This window comes from Rhea americana, unplaced genomic scaffold (genome assembly GCF_003343005.1).
Source record: "Rhea americana isolate MKP2758 unplaced genomic scaffold, rheAme1 scaffold_99, whole genome shotgun sequence".
Classification (NCBI taxonomy): domain Eukaryota; kingdom Metazoa; phylum Chordata; class Aves; order Rheiformes; family Rheidae; genus Rhea; species Rhea americana.
This window is the reverse complement of record NW_028187188.1, coordinates 288,465-313,394: the sequence shown is the minus strand read 5'-3', so window position 1 is coordinate 313,394 and position 24,930 is coordinate 288,465. Positions and strand designations below refer to the sequence as shown.

Sequence of the window (24,930 nt, the reverse complement as noted above, 5' to 3'; positions counted from 1 at the left end):
GTATAGATGCATATTGGACATTCTAATTTTTTTTTTTTTTTAACCCTCTATGTTCAACTTCCTGAACATGCAGACCTACCTCACAGTTTCATTTCAACTTAGGTGTGACCTGAGCCTGAACAGTTGTAATACGGTCAGTTACTGACTTAACCATTACCTGTAATTTAATCTCTCCAGGGAAAAACATTAAGTGCTGAGGGTATCTGAAGGTATTTTGAATGAGACTTAAAATGATCTCCTTTATGTTCTTTATGGACATATTGTATATTGATATTTCACTGTTAGAGAAGTGGATCTRCTGTAGTTTACTTACCCARTGCTTCCCATTCTTTTTCCCCTTGGCTGGCAGTATGGCTGTATACAAGCATCAGAGTGTAAAAAAAAAAAAAAAAAAACAAAACCCTTTGATTTTTGCACTGTTGTGTACAATGTGCTTAGTATATAGAGACTGCAGGAAGGGCGTGATTTTTTTAAAGGCAGACATGTGTTTGAAAACATGTCTGTATCTACATCAGTGTTTTGTGTATTGTCAGCTATTTATATGGCTATGTATTTTTGTATGTGCATACTATTTGTACAAACAAATTCACAGTTAATACATCAGAGTTGAAAATCACTCCTATGTGATCAGAAAAATTCAAGAGGGTAGCTGCCACTATTTCTGAATTAATTCATTATGAAAGAAAGAAATACCATAAATGTACTGTATTGATGTAAGCATTTTATGTAGTTTCTGAATGTGCTGTAGGCTGTCACTGGCATATTGTTTTTCCCCCTTGTGCTTCACTAGAGATTTCTACCTGTGCGATCAATCACACCAGCTCCTGGCACATACAGTGAACCACACATGGCTCTTGAGTCCTCGAACAAAATGTCGGGAATGAAAAAGATCCCATTTGGTCAAACTGCTGTTCGATTTACTCAAGACTCCAGGCTAGAAAAAACACCAGGTTTGTAATTAATCTGAATACTGCTGATATCCAGACTACATAACCTAATAATAGTAAGATAGATATTGTGGAGCATGAGCAATTGATCATGTAACTGGAAAAACAGTAAATATGAAATTAATTTGAAATAAAAATACTCTAAGCATTAGAGAAGATGTACGTATCAAAGACCAAGTTATTTATACTAGCTTTTGGCCAAAGGGATGCAAATGCGATTGCTAACTCACCAATTTTGGGGGATTTCTAAGAAATGTGAACACAACTTACCTATGATAAATACAAACTTATTTATAATAGTATGGTTKGTTTACTTCACTTACAGAATTCCTGTCTGAGGAAAAAGCGATGTAAACAGCATCTGCGGATGTTGTTTTTCTCTTCCTCTCCCCTTCCATTTTGGAGTAGTATTAAATAAGACTATTTCTTCATAGTACAGGCTCTATAGTTAGCTCTCAACAAAACAACAAAGATGCAATCTTTTTATGGAAAATATGATTTTACTGAGGTAAATATGTACTCTATTAATTATGTTTTCACCCTATTGGCAAGATTATATCTCACACCAGTTTAGTAGTGATACATATTTTAATTTATTGTCCTAATTCTAGTGCTTTAGGTAAAGTAGACATACACTGATCTTCTTCTAGAGGTTGTTCAGGGTAAATTGTACCTGATGTGAAAAGATTTTGTCTCTGTGGCTTTTCTTCAGATAWTCTTATTCTTTCAAGTGTTCTGAGAGCAGAATGAAGACCTTAACACTACACTGATTATCATCTAGCAAATATTCAGATATTCAAGTGTATATATAAAGAATAGGTACATCCTGAAATTACACCTATACCTAGCATTTCAGTTTATTTGAATAGCTAAATATTATCATCTTCATTATGCAGAAATGACACTTGTCCTACTTGAGGACACTAGTGTATTACGTGGTTCAGTATTCTGTCTRCAGACATTGGTCTACTTTGTATGTCTGCAGTTTGAACGTATTAAGGGAAGGGCAAGTGGTAGACTGTGTCCCTAAAAGGCACGTTCATGTAGCACAGTGCTTTGTGGTTGTAGCATGGTTATGTGAAGTGAATGGTGACTCTTGCCATACCAATTGTTTTCAGTCATCTAATGCGACTGAGCACTTTGAACAGAGACTTTTGTGTCCTCTGTGGCTTTTTTGCGTTTACTTCTCCTTGTTTTATCCTCAGGTGCTTGCACATCATGCCAGTCATCTGCAACTCAGTGGTTTCCAGAAAGTTTACTYTTTGTCTCTGCTTGACTTATGTGATGGTTGCGTTTTATTCACTAGCTTGCAGGCCAGTTATGCTATCTAGGTGAGGGATATGTACCCTACTGCTRTTTATTAACTGGTCACTTAAGTCTTGCACTACAAAGGAGATATTCAGAAATAAGGGTGTCATCTCCAGATCTCATTGCTCACTTGGTCTCAAACCATGAACAGAATGTAAGGCATTGCCCTTAGCACCTTTTACATTTTCAGGGCCAAATTGCATAAAGAAGCCTTTACCTTAAATGACTGACCAGCATACATACATACATATACATACATATACATATACATATATATATACACATACACACATACACTTTTTGCGTTGGAGTGATGATTCTGAGACTTAGTTGCTAATGGTAATTACTGAGACCATATATATAAGTTTTTGACATAAAAACCCTTGTCTGATTCTTCTGAATAATGTTGAAGACAAATTTAGAAGATGATAYTGATTCTTTCTATTTTTATCAGCACTGCTGAGGGTAGTCTGAACCCCTCGCTCTTTTACAATTGATTGACATAAATTTTGAAATACCTTTTCAGCTCAGCTGTCAACTTACTATCAATCCCTTAAAGTGTACCTGGAAACCATATGCTTGGCCACTTCTACTAAGCACAGCTGTATATCACRTTAGATGTCTCAATTCTCAGCACTGTCATTAGAGGTTACCCAGTACAATTTGCCTCACTGCTGTCTTGTGACTGTCTGTCTAAATTTTTTATTAGATTCCTCTCATATAAGCCTGCTTCAACACRCAGAAAAGTCTTCATTGTTATTCAAGTCTCTACAGTCATATCCCCTCTACCAATGGGGAATGGGGRAGTTTACATGACAATTATCTTTTTTTGTAATGAAAAAGAGGAGGCAACCCATACTGGACTTGGACCTCTGATGTTTTAGTGCAACTGTGAATTTAGCCACAGCAAAAACCTCGTTATCTCCAGGCAGCTTTCAGACARTGAAAGACCCGATTCAGCACTTACATGGTCATTGTATCCCCACAATGAAGTCTTTCATGTATATTAGACATGGTAATAAAATCATTATGATGGCTTGTTAAAGGCTTACAAGGTTGTCTTCAGATCTGTTACTGACTACTTGTAAGTGGTCAGTCACCTGCTTGGTAGAAAGCTGCATGCAGTATCTACAGATAAATTACTTTTATTTCCTCTGCTATTTAAATACCAGACAAAATGTGAAAGTGTTCAACAGTTCATACTGCATAGATTTKGGGAATGTAACTGTAATTGTTATACAGACAGAAATTTTTTTAGCYAACCAGTATTTCAACTGAGAATATTTTGTTATAAAAAGAATGACAGAATGATTTTGAGCATGTATGCCATTACAAAGTTATAAAAAAGTGTGTTTCAGGCTTACAGAAATGTTTTGACTTCTTTCAGGCCCTGCATTCTATAACATTCTGAACCATAGTATTGAAAATCAAAGTTTAAAAAACATATATTTGGCCTATACAAAGAGAGTAGCTTTTGGATCTTCAACTCCTCGATGTTTACCTCTTTATGAAAAGGAAGAATTTTGTACTCCTGGTCCTGCTGATTATCAGGTAATTAAAAAAAAATCTTTTAAAAAGAAAGTAATGAAAGATTAAAAAAAATGGCTGAGATTTTTGAAAATTATACTAGTATTTTTCTAAAAGTATATATGCCTAATGAGTARTATGTTTTGAAGAATTATTTTTATCTTGTGAAAAACAGGGGTAACCAATGAAGAGAGAGTGACGTACTGAGTATTCCTGAATAAATATGGCTAAACTTTTCTTTATTAATRTATTTAGTGTTCTGCTCTTCTGTAGAATCTGCAAGCTTAAATTAAAAAAAAAATCTTTTGACATACTTTGTCATGCAAAGCACAGTGTATTTTAATTACAATGATGATTTTTTTTTTCCTGAGCTATTTAAATTAAAAGCACAATGTATGATTTCAGAAAGTAATGCAACTATTATGGAACAAATTGAGAAAAATTAGTGAGATTGGTGAATTACTTTAGCAATTCTTTTTAGAATAATAAGTTCTGAGAGTTTTCTTTCTTAAATTTTTATTTTATCATCTTTCTGCTATTTGTCACCACTTTTCTATCTGTATTTCAAAATAACAATCTCTTAAAGAAATATTTTTCACTGCTTGCTTAATGTGTCRTAGAGCTTTATGACTTACTGCAGCTTATCTTTTCTAAATCATCCCCTATTGAAGGGAAGCATTTAAGAACRTGATTAATTCTAAGCATTGCAAAATTCCATTGATGTAGCTCCATGCTTCTATACTATTTTGAATCACAGCTCAAAGCAAAATATGATTGTATTTTCACATAAATAGCCTGCTGTTTTTGAAAATATATAAAGTTAAAGTGTTAGTCCTTGTGCCCTAACTTCTCACTGATAGCAAAAAAGATCGTCAGTCATCATTGCTATTATTTGACTACTTAAATCTGTTTTGATTTGAGTATCAACTATGAAGATATAATTTAACATGCCAATAAAAAAATCACAGTTGTGAGAASAAAGTGGCCAAATCAGAAGGACAAAATGAAGACCACAGTAATTAGATAAAGTGATCAGTTGAAAGGCTATGGAAATTCTTTGTAATTCAGTAATTATATATTACAGGAACATCTGAGAATCCTCATAAAAGAAGAAAGAATGCATTTTGCCAAATAGGCTAGGTGTCAGGATGTATTTTTTCTCAGCACTGCAAAAATGGAAATAAGTGTGTTCCCCCAGGTGTTAATCAGACAAACCAGACTGCTCACATATATTATCATTGCAATTAATTCTAAATATATTTAGAGATGACTCTTGTTTAATCAAGGGTGGAACAGTACATGGAAGATATTTCATGTTGCCATATCTATAAAACCAGTTGCAAGCAAAGATTGATTCCTCTCTCCATTTTGAAAAGTGTTTCTGTAGGTTTTCATAGAGCATATACGTGTAACTAATGTGCATATGCACAGAAGTATAAGATTGTACTGAGTGATTAAAGTAGACTGACAATATATTCTGATAGTTATCTGCATAAGCCTTAAGGTGAAAATCTCTTTAAGACAATAACTTGCCTACAAAATTAAAATATCTGTAGTTAACACCCCAAAATTTCAATATTGGGCAATATTATTCAATATTRTCAAAATATTTAAATATTTTAAAATATTTTTCTTATGAAGCAATCTCAGGATTACTGCTTGTTCACTGAAATCTTTGTATAGCAAGTTCCTGGAAAAAATGTTCTCAGCAGAGGGAAGATACATGCTWTTAAATGAATTCCACCTTTCACCACCACAACTGTATATCTGTGGCTGGGTCAGAACCCGCAAGAGTACTTTGTTTGCTCTGCTGCCATCATGGATCCTAGTTTTTAGGAAGAACTTATGAAGTTGTAGACTCATGAATCTAATTGCTTGAAGTTTTCTCTCCTGATTGCAGGACTTCTTTTTTTGTGCTGCATTTCTTTTGGTGTTTAGGAGCAACTTCGCGTATCATATACCAATTCATATGACAAATTCTACACRTGTGGTATTGATCATTAGGAGTCCTACTGTATTAATAGCGTACTGTATACCTAAAGGCAGACAGACAGACAAAGGTACATTGAAAMCCTTATTCAGGAAATCATCCCAATTTATTTAATATTCACATGCCATTGARATTGAAAAATTTTAAGAAAACACATAGTTAAGTGTCTGCCTGCTTGTTTTTCTCAATTATGGTGATAAATTGGCATCTCAGTGAATATTTCTTGATCTGTTTTCCTTTTTTGAGTTTGAAAGCCTTACGTTACAACAATSCAAATTACAGTTTAAGGATGTACTTCCTTGAATGAGATGCTGACAACATTTAAAGGGAAACTCAGAAATCAAATATTTCTAATATTGGACTGAGTTGAAATATCATTTGGATGCGTATTGTATATATATGTATAAAGAATGATATAGATGCATATTATAACTTGAAAGAAATGTTTTCTCTTTTCTCTAAAAGAAATTCAAATAAATTATTTTGATATTGTTCATATAATATTAAATAAATGTAACAACCTACAAATGTTAAAAATTTTAATTTTGTCTTCAGTATTTTAGACTTTTCTCTTTTTGATTATTGTAGACATTTACTTTTGCAACTTGCTAATTAAAATGTTCTTTATAAAATATGCAAGATGAGAAATACAACTAAGTCAATGTAAAATCAATTAATATGATTTCTGTTCTTCATTTTATAGTTTGTGTTTCTTCATAATGTAAAACTTACCTGACAAAGAATAGGTGAAGCTGGCAGTATACAGTGAAATTGACTTTAGATTAATAATTTTAATGTCAACACAATTAATGTGAATTAAAACTATAAAAAAAGATTTTAAAGGATTTTTTTTGAAGACTAACATTTCTGTGCTCTAGAATTTTCAGATCAAAAAAAGTACTGAAAAAACACATAAAAAGCAGAAACCATTATCTTGCTTCCTAACAAGACAAAAAAGACCAGCAGTTGCTATGGTAAGAAAACTCCCCAGATCACTATAATTCATGTTAATTCCTTTATTGTTTTTAAATTATTGAATGAAAATGGTTTGGTTGGGCCAAATTCTTGAGCATCATAGCTTAGTTGAACCAAACAATTACCCTTAAAGTCCAGGGTTGATTTTTCTGTGTTGTTTATACATTGATATCTGTTAGAATAGCATGTTGTAGAATGTATGAAACTGCAATGTAATGTTTTAATAAATTTTTTTTTTTTTAGGTAATATTTGTAGTTTTTTACCACTGTTGCACCCTGATCAGGTTTTTACACAGTATGATCCTAAGTTCCTTTTCCTAAGCACTTTAGTTAATTTATAATGCAGCATTGTATTTGTGTAGTTGCACTTTCTTGCATGGCATTGCATTTACTAAGACTTCCATTCTACAGCCTCTCTCAATTCAGTCTCTGTAGATCTCCTTATCTCAAGTTCAAAAAATTATCTTTATTTCTAACACAAATTGTTCTGTTGTGGATGATTAAAATACATGAAACATCTTTATATTCTGCATTACACCCTACATTGCTAGTCTTTTCCCCCTCTTGTTGCCTAGTAAGGTTTTGAGACAGCTTTTTTTCTTTTTAAACTACTAGTCAGATTTAAAAGACTTTTTGGCACTTGGATACCACATCTCATTTCCCCTGCCTTCTCTGCTTCCAGCCTCCTGCTTGTCTTTTGGTACTTTGAGCCCTGTTTCCTGGGTGCTATGGCAGCAGCAGATAGCRGAGCTGAGGGGCCTCTCTCTGGAACCCCTCTCACCTTACCCTTGTTGGACTTTGCTGGGAATTTACCTTTCATCTCCAAATTCTTCTTTATTTATCTCTGCATTTGTTCTTCTTTTCTTGAAGTATCATAGTAGTTTAAAGTGGTAGGAAATTATATTGTGTTGTCCCTATCATTTTACATTTTTTTAAAGATTTTTTTTTAAAAAAAGAATTAAATGTTATTTTAAACTGGTCTATCTGCCAGCATGGTAAAATCTGTTTTAATTTCCTGGTTTACTTCCAGCATTATTTTTTTTAAAACCATGTAAGGAAAGCATTGTATRTTTTCTGGGGGAATGCATAATCTGTTTCTGGTGAGTTCTATTGCTCATCTATTAGTTTGTTGTAGAGCTTTTTTTTTCCTGTGACTGAGACCTATAAATTCACCATACAATGAGTTATCCATGTCTGATACGCTCAAGTTGTTTGTTTCTTGTTTTATGAATTTGTTCTGTAACTCTTTGCCTTGCACATTTTCATYTTACTGTTTCCCTAACCTGCTGTATGCTTTTTTCCTGTTTTTCTTGTAATGGTTTTCAGTTTACMTGAACATTGACTCAGGTGGCCCGTACAATCAAAACAGAGAGTTTTGCTGTCTACTGGAGTGCTGCTTTTGTTTGCAGCTGTGTTTCTTTAAGTCAGTTACAGTATATTKAAGTACCATTGTATTATTATGGATTTTAATATCTGCAGACTTTAGATGACCTTGACTAAATGGCCCTATAAGAATATACCACTTCTTATAAGGATGTGGCATTCAAAAGTATGCATTTGAACTGCAACATGTGAATGATTTGAGTTTCCCATRGAAGGGGATGTAACTATGTAGATGTGTATTTAGAGTATGATAAAAGAGAATGTCTATGGAAATCTTGTTTGAAAGAAAACATTGAGTAGTACACATGAAGATTACAGTGCTACTGCTAACAACAATTTTCTTTGGGTTAGAGCTGCATTGTAAAGCATTAGAAAGCATTAGAAATGTTCAACATTTATTCTGGAAAATTATTTTCATAACTGCTGTATATTGAATGGGTATGGAGGTGGAGGTAAAAGCTAACGGTTTAGCAAGTTTAGGTAACCAGGATTCTACTGTTTGAGCAGTATCAYAAATTCTCTTTTTATTTACAGTAGCAATGTACACATCTACATTGAAATTAGTCTTAATGTAGCATGCCGCTTGGCCTCATTGCCCTCCTGGAAACGTTTTTCATATGAGGAACAGATCACCCTTCTATGAAAYCTATGGGAAAGAGTTGTCATCTTTGAGAGGGTATTGCTGTTCAGGCAACCCCAAGAAATTGATCCTCCATATTTACCCAGAAGTTAGTAAGACAGTACAAGTAAGAAAGAGTGGCTTGATTGTTTCATCTACAAAGTTATTTCCATCACTACAAAAGATAGCAGTTGCATTTTCCTTGGCTGTTGCAGTAACTTTGAAAACTTCCTAGTTTCGCTTCTTGAATTGTCTAGGAGTGGGGTATTGAGGCTAAAATTTTCGACAAGAAAAAGACTKAGAGTTTTTACATCTATGTCTTTGATTAATGAAGGGCTACCTGGAACTGGCCAGAGAACATCACAATTCTTCCTCTTTCCTGTAAGTCAATACAAAAGAAATAGCCAGGGTGCCAGTGAGAGCCAGTAAAGAACTTGCACTACTTCTATTTCTAAGTAGAGTTTGATTCCCCCCCCCCAATCATTTCTTCTTTTTAAAAAGTCTGAAAGTCATAGCTAAAGGCAAAAACCAACAAAGTCTTTCTCCTTAGCATGAAGCACAGGCTAAGAATCCTTGCTGCAGTTTCTGACATAAAAATTTTTTTTTTTTGGATAAGTTCCGTGCAAATGACATTAGGGCAGAGGTGAAGTGGAAAAACTTAAAGCTGTAGATGTCCAACGATGAGTTAGTGGTCTAGATCTCCTTKACAATTAGTAAAAAGAGTGTGTTTTTAGGGCTCATTTCATCTAAGGTAGATCTGAGATATAATTCAATTTACTTTAATATTAARCATCTATAATATACAATACGAGATATCAGTCTTCTCTCTGTATCAGAAGCTTCTATATATTCCAAGAATTAAGTTGTTATAATCATTTTGCCCTTATTAATGATCTCTTTAATAACATTTGATTTTATTATTTTTTTAAGAAACTGTGAAATGAATAGGGTGATATYCCTCCATTTCTATCTTGTCTGTGTCACATCACAGCCATATGTTCTGGAAAATGGACCCTTTTATGCAAAATAATATAAAAATGGGGAAGATGATACATCTATGTTACCTAGCTGCCTACAACAATAACAACTCTTGTTCTAGTAGACCGTTAATGGTGTCATCTTCTTGCTCTAGAAATATAGCACATAAAACAGTCTTCTGTGTAGTAATTGTTTTGGAAGTAAGCTGTATGCAGTTTTGTAACTGCACACATAAATAAGTTTATTCTAATTGAGTGACAGAAAAAAATTGGTGTGGTCACTGAACTGCAAACATTTTGCACTGCTTTAAAAATTGATAAATACAATATAAAGAAATTATTCAGGCAAAGTTAATTGGTATAATGCTTCCAAAAACTTTAACTGATTTATTTTGTCAGGAACTGCTTGATGTCCCAGGGAGCAGTTCTGGACAGCAAATATCAAAAGGCAGAGAGGGTAGATTCCAAGTTGTGAGGAGTTAGTAGAAGCAATTGGTACCTCTGAAAGAAAAGGTTTGGGGGATTTGGATGATTTGTGAACATGCAGGTCATGGGAGACTCAAGTTGCTAAGGAAGACTTTATGGACCTGGTCCAACAGTTTTCTTCCTGAGAGGAATAGGAAGACATGCAGCATGGCAGGTTAGGCCATGCTGGAGAAATGGAAACTTTGGCATCTCTCAGCTGTCTGTTACGTTGTCTGGAACAACCTCTGTCTTTGATAGTTATTGCGAGCTAATTTGTCCAGTTATTCTAATAAACAACAGTACTGGAATATTTGGTCAGCAAATGAAGATAGCTCTGGTAATTTGAATCAAATATGAGCTCTGCAATTAGGGCTAAACGCATGCTACCATCACTGTATTTTTCTTAAAATATGTCAATTCTTAATTGTGAAAACTGTATTTGTAAGCAAAGAGTTTCCAGCAAGGAGACAGATTTCTGCTTTGAGCTCTTAACTGTTAGTGTAAAAATGAGAAACCAAAATCACTTTTAGAAATATGAAATTCCTTGGAAGGTACACATATTCTGAAAGGCATGTATGTTCTGAATAAACCAATAAATATGCATTTTTCTCTCTGTTCTAGCTGTTGTATCTGTGTGCTAGCCAACAAATTGTAAGATTAGCTTCCTTTTTTGACTGTTTTTGAATATTAGAATTTCAGAATATTCATTTGTTAATTAGAAAATGTGTTATTTTACTGCATGAGAAAAATATTTTCCTTGTCTCATATTTTCATATTTTGTACTCAAATTTCCATATTCATATTTCCGTGGTTTAAAAATTCAATCTGTATGCCAGTTCTAGTATTTCTCCCGCCTCACATCCACCCCACCCTCTAACAGACAGCTATTTCTCATATCCAGCAGACATTTGTGTGTGTTCATCGTATGAGCAGATGCTTGAAAATTAAGTGTTTGGTCATACGTAGTGGATCACTGTGTTGGTATTACTGCTGTCTCCTAGGACACCAGATCTGTATAAATAAGTTTAATATTAGTGTTCAATATTAATGAACAAAACCATGTTTACAGAAACAAGTACAGTATCTAAGTAAATAAACTGCTGTAGTAATGATAGTATAAGATAAATATTCATTTTATTACTCCTCATTGATAAATTATTGTTTATCATATTATTTCATGGAGGCATGGTTCCTTAAGAAAGGATGAGCAATAATTTTTCAGAACATTATTTCACCCTGTCATTATTAGTATGCATGTAGAAGATTAAGTTCATAAAAGACTTTGAATTATTCTTGTTATTCTGAAGGGTCAGTGGAGCAAATAATGCCAAATATAATTAAAAGAACATAATGCAGAATTATTTTGTAATATATCTAAATGCTATTTAAATCTATTTTTAATTTGGTAAAATCACTGATTTCAAGCATGAGCCTGTCTTTTGTAGAAAACAGATAGGAAATCTTTTGAAAATACACATATGTTTTCTCTGCATATATTATGAGAATATAATATTTAAAAATCTATATGCTGATGGCCTTTGAAGATGTCACAAGATGTTCATTTTTCAATAATATAATGTAGGGATGAATCTTATAATAGCTAATAGGATTTAAGCTGCAAGGCTTTCACTCAGCAAATAGCATTGCACTGTAGTAGTTATGCTTGTCTAAGATCAGATACAAGGCCATGCCTGTAGGAAGAGGACAATTATTTTAGTTAGATCAACAGATACAGTGAATCTGTTTGTGTAGGAAAATGTGAAGGCTGGAACAGAAGTTTTTGGGAACYGGGACCCTTCAGATGATGTTTAAGGAAGTTTTTTCCGGGAAAGTCCCATTAAGGGAGGRTTAGTATACCTGAAAACTCATTTCTCCAGTTGAAATGAATTACTGTAGTAAATAGTGAACTGCTCTTATAAATTTCATAGGCCCAGTACAAAATGCTAGACCAGTTGAAATGAATAGGATTACTCATGAAGTTAAGCACGCTGAAGTGCTCTTTTGCATGGGGCTTCAGAATCTCCATCTTCTCCTTTGCCAAAACTTTACTTTCGAGTTTCATCAGTAGCTAATTTTTTCATGAATCATTTTCAGTTCTAAAACCTGAGTCATATCCTTGTTTCTTGGGTATGACAGGGTATACTTACATCCACTAGCATGCAGTTAGATAATTACAATCTAATTTATAACTGAAGGTGATTTGTGGAAAGAGAATAATATGTGAATCTTAATGCATCTAGTAGCTACATACATGCATGTCTATGGAAATATGTATGCTGTTACCTCTGTGTCTGTTTCGGAGCTATTTACAAGGACAGTTCTTTTCAAAATGTTTTTAGCAAACTAAAAATTAATCCAGTTATTAAAATCTACCATGGATAAGAAGAAAGTTACTGTTAAATATGAACTGTAAGATAAGCTAAAGTTGGCAAGTTTAATCCACTATTATGCTGTAATTATGTAAACTGCTTTTAGAGTGCCATTAAACTATTAATATGCAGTACTGCTGAAGAGGACTTAATTAAATATCATCTTTCATGGAAACTAATTTCCCAGTATATTACTTCTAGAGAAGAAGAGACTCCTTGCTGGTTCTTTCCTTTACCTAATCTTTTGATTTCTGTACCCCTGAAATGTACTGAGACTGATTAATTCCTTCCTCCCCTCCCCCCACGCCTGGTCCCCCTCAGATTAAAAGACAAAATAGTAAAATAAAGTATTYGGTAAGCATTAAAACATTTAAATCCATAAAGTTATTGTTGTTTCAGTATAGCAAAAGCAAAATGTGAAGATACATAATAGTCTGAAGATACATATTTAAAACTTTTGTATTTCATAAAACTTTTGTATTTTGTAGTTGATACTTTAGGAAATGTACTTTTGGGAGGTAAGGAATATGCCTTTTATTTGTCTTTTACACTATCCTCTTTCATTCCTTTTCTGTAAAACAAAATGATAAAAAACTCACAAAGCCAAAAAACCTCCTGTATCATTGATATCTTAAAACTGCAGGAAAAAAGAAAGGRTGGGATTTAGTAATGACTTGCAATATACATTGTAGATAATAAATGCTAAAAGTACTTATAAGGTGTTATACCTTATCTAAAACTGCTTTTTATTCCTTTACTTTTAGAAGTCCCTATAAACTGAATGATTAAAAAGAGTTTTAATTTTAAGGGACAGACAGTATAAATAACTTGCATTATATTATTTGTATGTAAACTTGTTTTGATAACATACAATTTTATATTTTYGTCATCACTGAAAACTTCACTTTTATCCTCATATATTCAAATGTCACCTTTCATGCTGCAAGCCTATGTTCAGGCAACTGTGTAAGTAAACACATGAGGTAGGTAACTGAGTAGTATGGTAGGACTGATCACTGTCAAAACGTGCGTCAGTACTAATAAAGCTTTCGTAGTGCTCAGAACTTTTTCAGAGATAGCCATCTAGAAATTTGTATATTTAAACAGAGATCCCACTGCTGGTTAGAAATGTCTTGACACTTTATATTACTATTTCTGAGCAATCTTCTGGAAAGATTTGGTTAGCATTTTAAAATAAGTTGTCATTTTTCATCCTTTTCTTTTGACTTTATCTCATGACTACTTTAGTTATAAGAGCTAACAAGATAAGTTATGACAGTATGTGATGCAACAAAGCCAATTAATACTTGAAAACATCCTTTTTTAGGAAGCAGAAAAATAATATTCTAGATAACACTTTATGGAGCTCATCAGAAACAAAGCAATGGCTAGTTGATAAAATTGATAACTATAGGTAAAGAGAAAAACGGGTTTTAAAGGAGACGGAGAGAATGGCCTCTGGTTAGGAAACGATAAAATATTCTGGATGTGTGGAATACCATGATAAAAGATTCAACCTCAGAAGAATAGAGGGGGTAAACATTTAGGGTGTTAGGGATGGAATAGGACTGGAGAAAAAGAAACAAAATGAAGGCAGGAACAAATTTGAACCTGATTTAGTGAAAGATGAGAAGGAAGCAAGTGATGGGAAAACAAGTTATACAAAAAGTTGCATGATTTTAGCAGCAGTATTTTTACTGTAGTCGTTATCTGATATTGTATTATAGGAAGCATAAAGGGCAGAAAATAGTGTGAAAATATTGAACCAGGGTGCAGTTCTGTAATGAACGGCAATGGGASAAAAATCAGTACTAGAAATCACTGAAAGACCAGATGTATGAGGGACAAAGTGTCAAAGACCATATTTAATCCTGAATCTGGAAGGAAGCAATTGTAGGAGGTGCTGAGAATGATAGAGAACATAGGTAGAATGTWAAAGATTTGACTTCTAGGAATATATGAAGTGATTTATGAATAGAGATGCTTTTGAAAATGTTAATCCTGTTCCAATATGAGATAGTTTTAACCACCTTGGGAGTGACATGTACTTTTTTGCAAGATGGGAGTAAATAAAATTCTGAAGAAGGCTAAGGCTTTTTAGGGTTGTTACTATTTTTTCATGTTATTAAACTTTCTGAGATTTGTTTTATTACAGATAACTTAAACTTTCATTTTCAAGATGCAAATACATGTACAAAGTCAAAATACTAAAATTAAGGAGAATAGAAAWCCTATAGCATTTTGAGTGATTTAGTAACTGGACTGCTTCTACTCCTGTTATCTGTGCATGCATATCTTGTGAAAGTAGTTAGATCATTTCTATTTAAGGGCTAAATCATTTTTAGGATGTTGTCAGAATTATTGCTTTCATACTGAATTGTTAATAGAACCACTCTGGAGCCATATTGAAAGTAGGACACACTTTGTGCCCCAGTTAATAGAAGAACCAAGGCTTGCAGGCTTGTTTAGCTGTGCAATTGTAGGTTGCCAACCAAAAGTTTTAATTTACAGACTGTAAATCTGCAATACAGTGATTTTTCAGCTCTGTTTTTCATATGACTTTTCCATCTTCAAATATTTTATGGATGTTTCATTACTCAAAAGTAGTCAGTTATACTTTAAAAAGATAGAAAAATGTTCACAATTGACAATGACAAGTTTTCAATCTTTGCTTTTCTGCTAAAAGGGTTTACTTGGTGTTCTATTGAATGTTTATTCAATAAACATTCCAGAACCAGAATTGGTTATTGAATGTTTAGATTGTTCCCTGCTTATAGACAAAAATTTTTAATAAAAAACCCACTTTGATGGTATAATAGAGTAATAAAATAAAAATAATAAATTTACGTTTATAAAAGAATATTAGTTTGAAAAAACAAATGATACTTATTTAAAATCAATTCAATTTACAGAAATAAATCTTTACCAATGGTTTATATTATTTATAATTTTTACCAATAGAGATAGGTAACTTTCAATTCTTAGCACCGTCTGTTTTAGTAGTAAACACTGATGCTTGAAAGGTTATTGTCTAGAAGAAAGTGGGCAAAGTAGTTAAAAGAAATTATTCAGACAGCTAGCTTTTTCCTATTTCCTGTAAGGACTTGGAGTGGATCTAACATATTGGAGATAATGTTGTATACTGAGCAGCAAGGCATACTCCAGTGTAGTCAGAGACATGCTGAAGTACGATATACTGGATTGAGAACAGCCTGCTTCAGTTGATCAAGTCAAACTGACCAGTGAGATGAGGTTCTTCCCATGAGAAGACTCATGGGAAGTTTTTTTTCCCACTTAGGAAAAAAAAAAATAGATAGAAGAGCAAAAAGATGGAAAGGACTCCTCAGGTGTACGTGTCTCCTGGTTCTTACTGTTAAGTTTGGAGGAGGGAGCAGATCTTTCTCCAGCAGAAAATTCTTTGGTTCTTTCTACCATTTCAGAAAATATTTTCTGTTCCAAGAGAATTGGTTTTATTTTCAGTATCTCATCATTATATTCTCCAGGAGAGTTTTGGAGATTTTATGAGAAGAAATTCATACACTTTACAGTATTATAGTAATGAAGAGATTTTGATTGGCTATAGAAAAGGATAGAGAAAGTGTCCAAGCTAAGAAGATTGGTCTATATTGGTCAGTTAGCATTTTAACAGCACATCAGGTTATGGTAGAGAATTTGGACTTCATTTGAATATCTGCTGGTGAGGGGCTCCACGTGCTTAAAATTTATTATTATTATTATTTATTATTTTTAATTTTATTTTTTAATGAAAGGCTRACTTTTGCAACTTGATAAAATAGCAACCATTTAAAAGAGGGAAGAGAGACTAAGCAAATACCAAAGCTCTGCAGAAGGAGGAGAGGTGATGACCTAGGTCACTCTGACATAAACCAGAAGAGTAGGTCAAGTGACAGATAAGTCTTTGTATTTTCCATGAGGACAGACGATTTCATCTCCTGCTTTTGGCATTCACTAGAGATATTTTCCTCCTCTGTTGCCTAACTCCTGGTCTCTTGTGAGTATCAAAGTAGGTTGTTTCTGCAGCACCTCTCAAAGGATTCATCCAGTGCAGTTTACCAGCCTTCTCAATGTTTAAAGTTTTTCTGATTGCCTCCTCTGAAGGTCGTATGTGGAAGAGAAACAAGAGACACTGAGTGAGGTATCTGTTTAACTTGGAAACAAAGTTAAAGATGGACAGGAGCTTCAGGCCAATGAAAGAAAAGGTTTCCTTGGAGGTGTCAGTTCAAATATAATGCTTTAATGCAAATGTCTCCAACTGAAGCAGCTGCAGATAGTTAAAATGGAGGTGCGGGGAAGCTTCCTAACTGAAGTATTACCCCAGAGCTGTAATGGTGACCATGTCAAGGATAAACACAAAACTAAAACTGAACTATGTCATGAGATGTGCTGAAGCAGATGTGAATGTTTACTGCCAAAACACTCAGAGCTGGGATTGAAAAGCAGCCTCTTAGTCAAGTGAAAGACAGGCCACCATTTCCAGGCATTTTCCTCAACTTTCCTTTCCTGTGATTCTCTGGGGAAAAGGCTGTCTCTTCTAAGGAAGAGATACAAACACTCCAGGCTGATTTCTACAAGTGAGTTAGCCTTCCTTCCCCCCTCCTTCTGCTGTACTCTTAACTGTTGCTTTCCACTCAGAGGAACATATGACTCGCTACGAATTACTTTCCCGTTGCAGGATGGCACAGTTCAACTGCATTATCTACTATATCCCTGCTATTTTGTATTAAAACTGGATTCCTGGCCTCTTCAAACAAAGAAATCCCATTAAAATGCCATTTAAATTGGCTGTCTGAGACTTAGTACTTTGTTAGGGGTAATAAAATTTCCATTGTCTGGTATTTATGATATTGGCTGTTCTTTGAAAATACAGTGCTTTGAAAACACTCAGTCTGTAAGCACTAGAACAATAGTAAAGCCAAATGCAACTGAGGCTTTCTGCTTACTAAGCTATTTAGCTCCTGGAAATTTTTGCATGATTTCATGTGGGATTTTAAATTTCATTTTAAGAGAYAAATTACTCCATTAACTTTACAATAGCTAGCTATTATTTTATGCTCATCTAAGGCTGTGATACCATATGGCAATGGGGGGCTGTGACCCTCTAAGCATTTTACGTTTATTTTCRTCATCTTGTAATAAATTAATTTCTGCAAAGTATTTTTGCAAAGAACGTCCCTTCTTGGATTAGGTGTGATAGATCATCCTGTTTCTATATATGTTAACTCTATGATTTTTTTTTTAAAAAGCAAACTTTGTTTTGTGAGATATACATATAATATATATATATTTATATATATATATATAAAAAAATTTTTTTATATATATATATATGTATGTATATTTGATCTTTATACAACTTTAAAGTAGTGTCTTTGAAGATAGTCTTCTGCAAAAATGCAGTTGTTAAATGCATTGAGGGGACTAAAAAAAGCCCTGGATTTGAATATCTCTCATGAAATGTTACCAAGATTCTTTGTAAATTTTATTTATATTTGAGATGAATTCTGCTTTATGAAGTTAGCTGTTAATCTATAGAGGTTAATTTTTCAAATTCAAAATGAGGTTTCAGACTCAAAGGGATGAGAATGTTACTTAAAGAGAAGCTTTCTTTCAGGTCCTATATTTCKTTAGTGGCAAATACGCTTTTTACTCAATTCTAACTGACACACTGCATCAACAGTGTGTCAGAAGCCCAAAAGCCCCTTGCTGCCTTTACAGTCCAGACCACAAAGGTAACCTTCTGTGTAGCTACCTAGCTGTGAATGCCGGCTTTATGGTTCTTATATGTGCCTTCTGTTTAAAGATTAAATGTAGTAACATAAAATGTTCTTCATCATACTGGTTAGTTGAAGGATAGGAGCAGGCACAATCATTTTCGTTAAAGTCAGAAATTTTGTTCCTTCTGTTTTTCTTGGCAAAATATTCATACTATTCTAATGAATAGTCTTACAGATATAAAAAAAAATGGAATGGATTTCCTGATAAAAGCAGAATGCTGTTAATAAACACCTTGTCAGAAGTACAAATCATGCACAAATAGAAAAGTCTTAGATTTTTTTGAAATACAGATGGTTTAAATACTTCTGTATCTTCTATAAGCATAGAATGCTTACCATGACATCAATACAATTTGTCYGCTTGGTCAATGGTGAATAAAACAGGCTTCAAGACATACCTGAATGGCTGCGTATCTGAGTGTTGTGAGAATATTACAAGGGAATAAAAGGTTTCTGTGACCAATTACCATTGGTCACAACTGCTAAAATAAACTGCAGTCTTTCATTTAAAGATTAGATGTGATAATTTCTTATAGGAGTGCCTTCTCAGGTTGTGTTCTTGCTGAGTAGTTTCCGAGAGAGAATGGTAGTTAACACTACTTATTTTGGCCAGTTGTGGCATCCATCCATTCTAATAATAATAATAATTCTAACAATTAGTAATTTAATTGTTTCAATACTTGTTTTAATGCTTTTTTTGGTAAAAATGGAGATAGTGACTTAGAGATACTAACTTATCTTTGTTGAGGAATATTGTGTTCAGCAACATGCAACATGACATCTGTTTTAAAAATAGACATTACTTGTGGATGAATGCCTTCTCAGTCGTTGGATACTTTAGGAAATATTGAAAGAGAAGTCTGATCCCTAATTTAGGCTTGTCATGGGAGCCAACCAATTTTTTGCTTTCATTCAGACATGGTTAAGATGGTTTATTTTCATATCTTTTGTACTATTTATTGCCTCTTCAGATTCTGGAGTGTTATAATATTCTTCCTTTATATACTACTTTAACAAAAGATTGTTTGTCTTGTTTTAAGATATTCTTTCAGTCAGTACTCTGAGAGGATGAACTGTATATGGATAGATATTGTTGAACAGAAATCAGAGAAGGAAAAAAATGTTTAATCCTGCTTAAGGCTTCAAAGGGAAGAGAGCACAAAAGGCAGGACTTGAGTATAAATTTTTAGGGAACTGTATGCTTGTTTTGTATATGAGAAAATAGTCATTTTTACAGTGATTAACATTAAAAAATAACTTGATTTATGCTCATTTCAGTAGAACATGAGTATGTCAATTGTTAGGGATAAAGCATCTTTTTTTCATAGCAAGCTGACTACCCAAATCCTGGAAACATGGTTTTATTGGGGGCTTTGTGAAAGGAGTGTTCCTTACTGGTTACCACTCTCATATGCTATATCTAGATCAAAACCATAAACTCCTAGTTTCTAAGTAGTTACAAGACATCTGGGACAGAATGATTCTAAAACTGACAGTTCAAATTGGGAAAGCTGTCTTATCAAATGGAATGTGATTCAAATTAGTAATCAAATAACCTTTTTATGTTTTTTTTTCCAGTCCTACTCCTTCCTCTCCTTCTTTTCTCTCCTGTCCTCCCCATCCCCTAATGCTCAGGCATGATATTTTCATTTCTGGACACTACTTTGAGTCTGATTTTTTTTGCTCTCTACCTCTTTAAAGAACCTTTTGGATCTGAATTCCAGTACACAACACAGAAGCACAAAAAAATGATCTCTTCCTGTACTTAAATGAATGCTAGTCTTTATGAAAAATCTGCTGCAACATTTATAGCGTTGAGATTTTGGCATGTGCCTCTAGCATCCAGCTGCTTAAGTTCGTCACATCTTGCTGCTTAGCAAGTCATTTTTTTTTTTACTGAACTTAAATTCTTATACAGATAAATTTGAGACCATCGTGAAATGAGACACAGTAATCAATTTGAACTCAGCAGTTGCCTGCTATTAATTGCCATTTACACACATTTAAATGCAAAGCTTGTGGTGGCTCTGATTCATAAAATGTTAAAGATATTTTTCATGAGGAAAAAGTCTTGAACTCTGTATGTGGCAGTAAGGATTTGTTTTTCTTCTCAGGTAGACATCTTACAATTTTATACAAGTTTACCCCAACACAGACTCATTATTGTCTTTTAAAGTTAAACAGGAAGATATATCCGATTTTGCTAATAGTGTGTATATTTAATAAAGAATACTGAGTAATAAATTGTAAGAAAATCAGCCAATTTGACTATTGCAGGGTATTTAATGTGTGTGGGTTTTGATTTATGCTTAYTTAGAATTAACTGATAGTATTAGATTCTGTGGGGTTTTAATTGTCTGCTGTGATATACTAGGATTATTCACAAATGATACATACAGTTCCTATGTGTATAATCTTTCTTATTTGGAGACATTAGAGAGAAATTCATCTATGTCTGTAATCAACGCTTACAAGCATTTTTCTGGAGTTTATGAATGATTTGTACAGTGTAGTATTAGCACAAAAAAATTTTAGAAAACAATGAATGGAAAGCACTTTAGCCCAAATCTCCAGTTATTTTTTGTCAACATCAAATGTTATCTATGTTTTTATATACACTCAGACACACACACACACGTGTGTATATGTATATATATATATATAAAAAATGCTATTGAAACTTAAATGTCAAATTTATATATTGTTAAGATAATGAAGTATGACTTTCCTTGGTTCATCCAGGACTACACTATAACTGAAGGTAGTGAAATAGTTTTCTTTAGGAAGTTCTAAGGAAAGGCATTAGGATAGTGGATCGAAATAAAAATTGCATGAATTGCTGTTAATCACTTCTTGTTTTTAGAAATTAAATGGACAGGATGTTGCTATGTTATATAATAAATAGTAAGTTTGAAATATGAATAATTGTATTTCTTTAAACCCAAAGAGTAATCAGTTGCTGTGAGTCTGTGAGCCGTTGCTTGTTTCATAAACCACATGCTGATACTTGCAACAGTGTCTGGATAGATTCTAGTGAGCCAGTCCAGACAGTGGATAATAATGAGACGTTGCCAAGGTAAAAGCATTATAGTGTAAGCATAAGGACTTTCTAGAAGAAACAGTGTGAGAGAGGTTGTTCATCCTCTGACAGATTATAGTGAAAACTGATTTCATGTGAACTCAGTAAGGCTRGTTTTATTGAAGGACTAAAGCTGTAGCACCAAAAGTCTGTAATCAGACTGGTGTTTATTCAGTGACATTTATTGCCACTTGACAGCAGATAAGTACAGAATTAAGATTTAAAACAAATTCATACGTTGCTATCAACAGATAGCATACCCCACTTCTGTTTTTTGGAGTAAGTAAATATTCTCATAATGTGACTTAACACAACTTTTCCTTGAAGAAATGCTTGTATCTGTCTTTTTTTTTTCCCCTTGGTTGCATTAGGCAGCATAAGAAGAGGTAAGATACTAGTCTTTCTAAAAATCTTGCCTCATATCCTTCAACTACAGCAATACTACTTCCACAGGTCTTTTACATTTAAAAGATGTAAAACATCTTGGATGCTCAAAATCAGGATGAATACAGCTGTGAATTCTACCTCGCTGAGAACATTTTAATGCTTGTATGTGAAAGCCTACAGTGTTGTGACAGTTCGCTATCTGTTTCTTTTGATTTACTCTACATTTGGCTTGAGTGAAAGTTGCTTTCTGTTCCTGTTCGCATCATTAAAAAGCCTGCTACCTTCCCCCCTCAGTGGGCCAGTCCATCTAAATCAGTGTCACTTTTCTAACAGCGATCAGTATATATCTGGCTAAAATAGAAGTGGAGAAAGTGTATAAAATATGGCATATGGAAAATAACTTTCATGACATATCTTTTGAATTACTGACCTATATCTATGTTGATATTTGTGTTAAATCTATGAATGGTTCATCACACACAATTGTAATTGTTTTTAATTGACAAGAAAGTGCGAAAATGTAACTCAGCAGAATACTTAAATACTACTGAGTTTTCAGGTATTTTTTTTTTTACATAGGAATTGTGAAATCAGAATCAGTCTTTGAATGCTTTCATCTTCTGAAGAGGATTTGCAGTTGTCTGTTCTCAGGATACTTCCATCCCGTGGCAATTTTTTAACAACCTGAGACATCCTGGAGCTTAAACAACCTTCTCATAAAAAGAAGGGAGCTTCTTGCATTTCTTYCCTTCCCTTTGTAAGGACTTCTTTCCTTTATTGTGTGGTATTTCTCAAGATCTGAAGTTGCTCAGACCTTGCTGAGTAAGCTGTTAAGTCTATTTGTCTGAATAAGCATTGACTAAAGCAACTTGAGTAGGGTTTTTTTAAATGTCATGGTGCAACATCGTAAATGTGAATGATGATAAAGAAGGGAAGAAAATGCTGATGATTTGGAAGATTTCTTCTTTGTAAAACATATATTGTTATTTTAAAGATATSCCAATAATGCCTTGACTAAAGTAAATGAGGACTGTCTGTCTATCTCAGATGGCAACATTTACTCTGTGGCTATAGACAACTAGCTACCAAATCCTGGGTAGTTCTAAAACATTGACTAATCTATTTCCACAGTACAGATGCTATGACAGTAGAGCATAAGGAGTGTATGTAAGTGCTGTGATATTTTTGCTTGTCATTCAGATCATTCAGATATGTAGAGATGCCACCAGCAGCATTTGCTTTCTTTTCCAGATAGTGCCATTCTCACAAGCACCTTCCTTTGCACTTATATGTGTACGTGCTGAGATTTTTGAGATGTAAAAGTGGTTTTGAACTTTTCTTACTGTAAGTTCACTGAAAAACACACTTCCATGCTTACATCCTAGAGTTCTACTATATTGATATGTATGTAAATGTAATTGTAATATAATTAAATATATATTCAGCTTATATGTAAGCTCCTATTCTGTAAATGTACTATTTAAAAACYAAGTTTGTATCTAGGTTATTAAAATGCAAAAATCAGTTTGAAACCTGTAAAAGTGGATGATAGTTTTAGATCTTCGGGGAAAAAGATTCAGATGACAGTTACCTTATTTGGTTTCTTTATTTTTATTTTCTTACAACAATTTCCAAGTAGTTTGATTGTCAATTTTAAAGGATGATTTTTCTTTTTGTTTGTATGTTTTTTTTTTGTTTTTTGTTTTTTGTTTTTTGTTTAATCACTAAGATAAACCTTGAAAAACTCTGGGTTGCTGAGGAAAGGCTGACAGAATCTTAACTATAGCAGACACTAGCAGGTGTTGCTACGAAAAAAAATAGTGATTGAGAGTGATGTGTATAAATAGATGAGCCATTTTAGTCATTTGCCACTAAAGCAGTTTAATAATTCCATGCTGAGTCCCGTTTCAACAAACTTAATGAAAATCAGCATGATGTTGTGGCAGTTACTATTGGATTCTTTTTCCATCTTCTTGTGTTTCATGGTGGGAGAGATTAAAATAGCATCTAATAAACTAGTATTAACTGTTCTACATTCCTTATGTGAGGCATAATTGTAGACAATTCTTCCTCCTCTGGAGGGTGTGCCTGTTTTTCTGTTCATTGTTCCTATGCCTAGGAACTAAGAATTGCTAAATAGCAATTTTGTGGCTTTATTCCCTATTTATTATAAGTGTCAGTGTGGAGCTACTCTGAGGCATTCTGAGCAGGAAGTAATGACTTGATTTGCAGCCTACTGTGAAAATTTATTAATCTGAAGGGACCCTTCTGAAATTCTTCTTGATAAGCAATAAGAATAACAGATGTTGGTATCAGTGCTGTTATTCATTGATTTCTATGGCTATGAATAAGATAGAGCAATATTTTAAACCTAGAAAATGTTTTTATCCATAATATGAGTCACTTAAATATTTTCCATCTTTATTTCCTCTCTGCATTTAGGATCAATAGTCAACCCATGTTTATTACAATGCATGAGGAACTATGCATAGCATGTATGCAGTTTCAAGGGAGTTAAATACAAGGTTAAGCTGTTGCGTACTTTTTATAACTTAATTATTTTTACACTTCATGGTTTCCAGTAAATTCATAAAGCCTAACAAAGTATAACAAAGACTGGGTAACTGAATTTTTGAGGGCTATGTTAGAGATGTTGTGTTTACTTCTAGAGAGTCAGTATAATATTTGATCAGTAGGAGAGAAATTAATTCTTATTGGATTTAACGTACAGTGCCTTTAGAGTGTTCAGTCTTAAGTTTGGTAAACAGCTATTGCTGTTATTAAATGTTATCTATCATGGAAGGGGCAGTTTAGTTAAATATTTAGACTGTATATCTATATATATAATGTATATCCAATATATTATAAATTAGTTGTACTTTCTCTAGCAACTAATGAAAATCTAAAATTTCATAGACTTGACTGGGACATAAGTCTGGAAGGAACATAGACTTCAAAGAGTGCTTAAAAAATGACAGAAATTCAAAAAAAAATCTGTACTGTTTACTTCCTAAGCACAGGAATTTTTATTTACTGATTTATTTTACATCTCAGTTCAAATTTCCTTCTCAGCAACAATTGGGTTGTATACTCCTGAAAGTGTAGTCTC

The 24,930-nt window shown here is 33.5% G+C and overlaps 1 protein-coding gene across 1 annotated transcript in view; it reads left to right on the top strand.

Annotated features, from left to right (window-relative positions):
* Positions 1-24,930, top strand: part of STPG2 (sperm tail PG-rich repeat containing 2) — a 94,202-nt gene that overhangs the window by 38,110 nt on the left and 31,162 nt on the right. The window contains exons 6-7 of the mRNA XM_085325647.1: positions 791-950; positions 3,643-3,806. Coding sequence (XP_085181773.1) covers positions 791-950; positions 3,643-3,806 — 324 coding nt within the window. The remainder of the gene's footprint in view (positions 1-790; positions 951-3,642; positions 3,807-24,930) is intronic.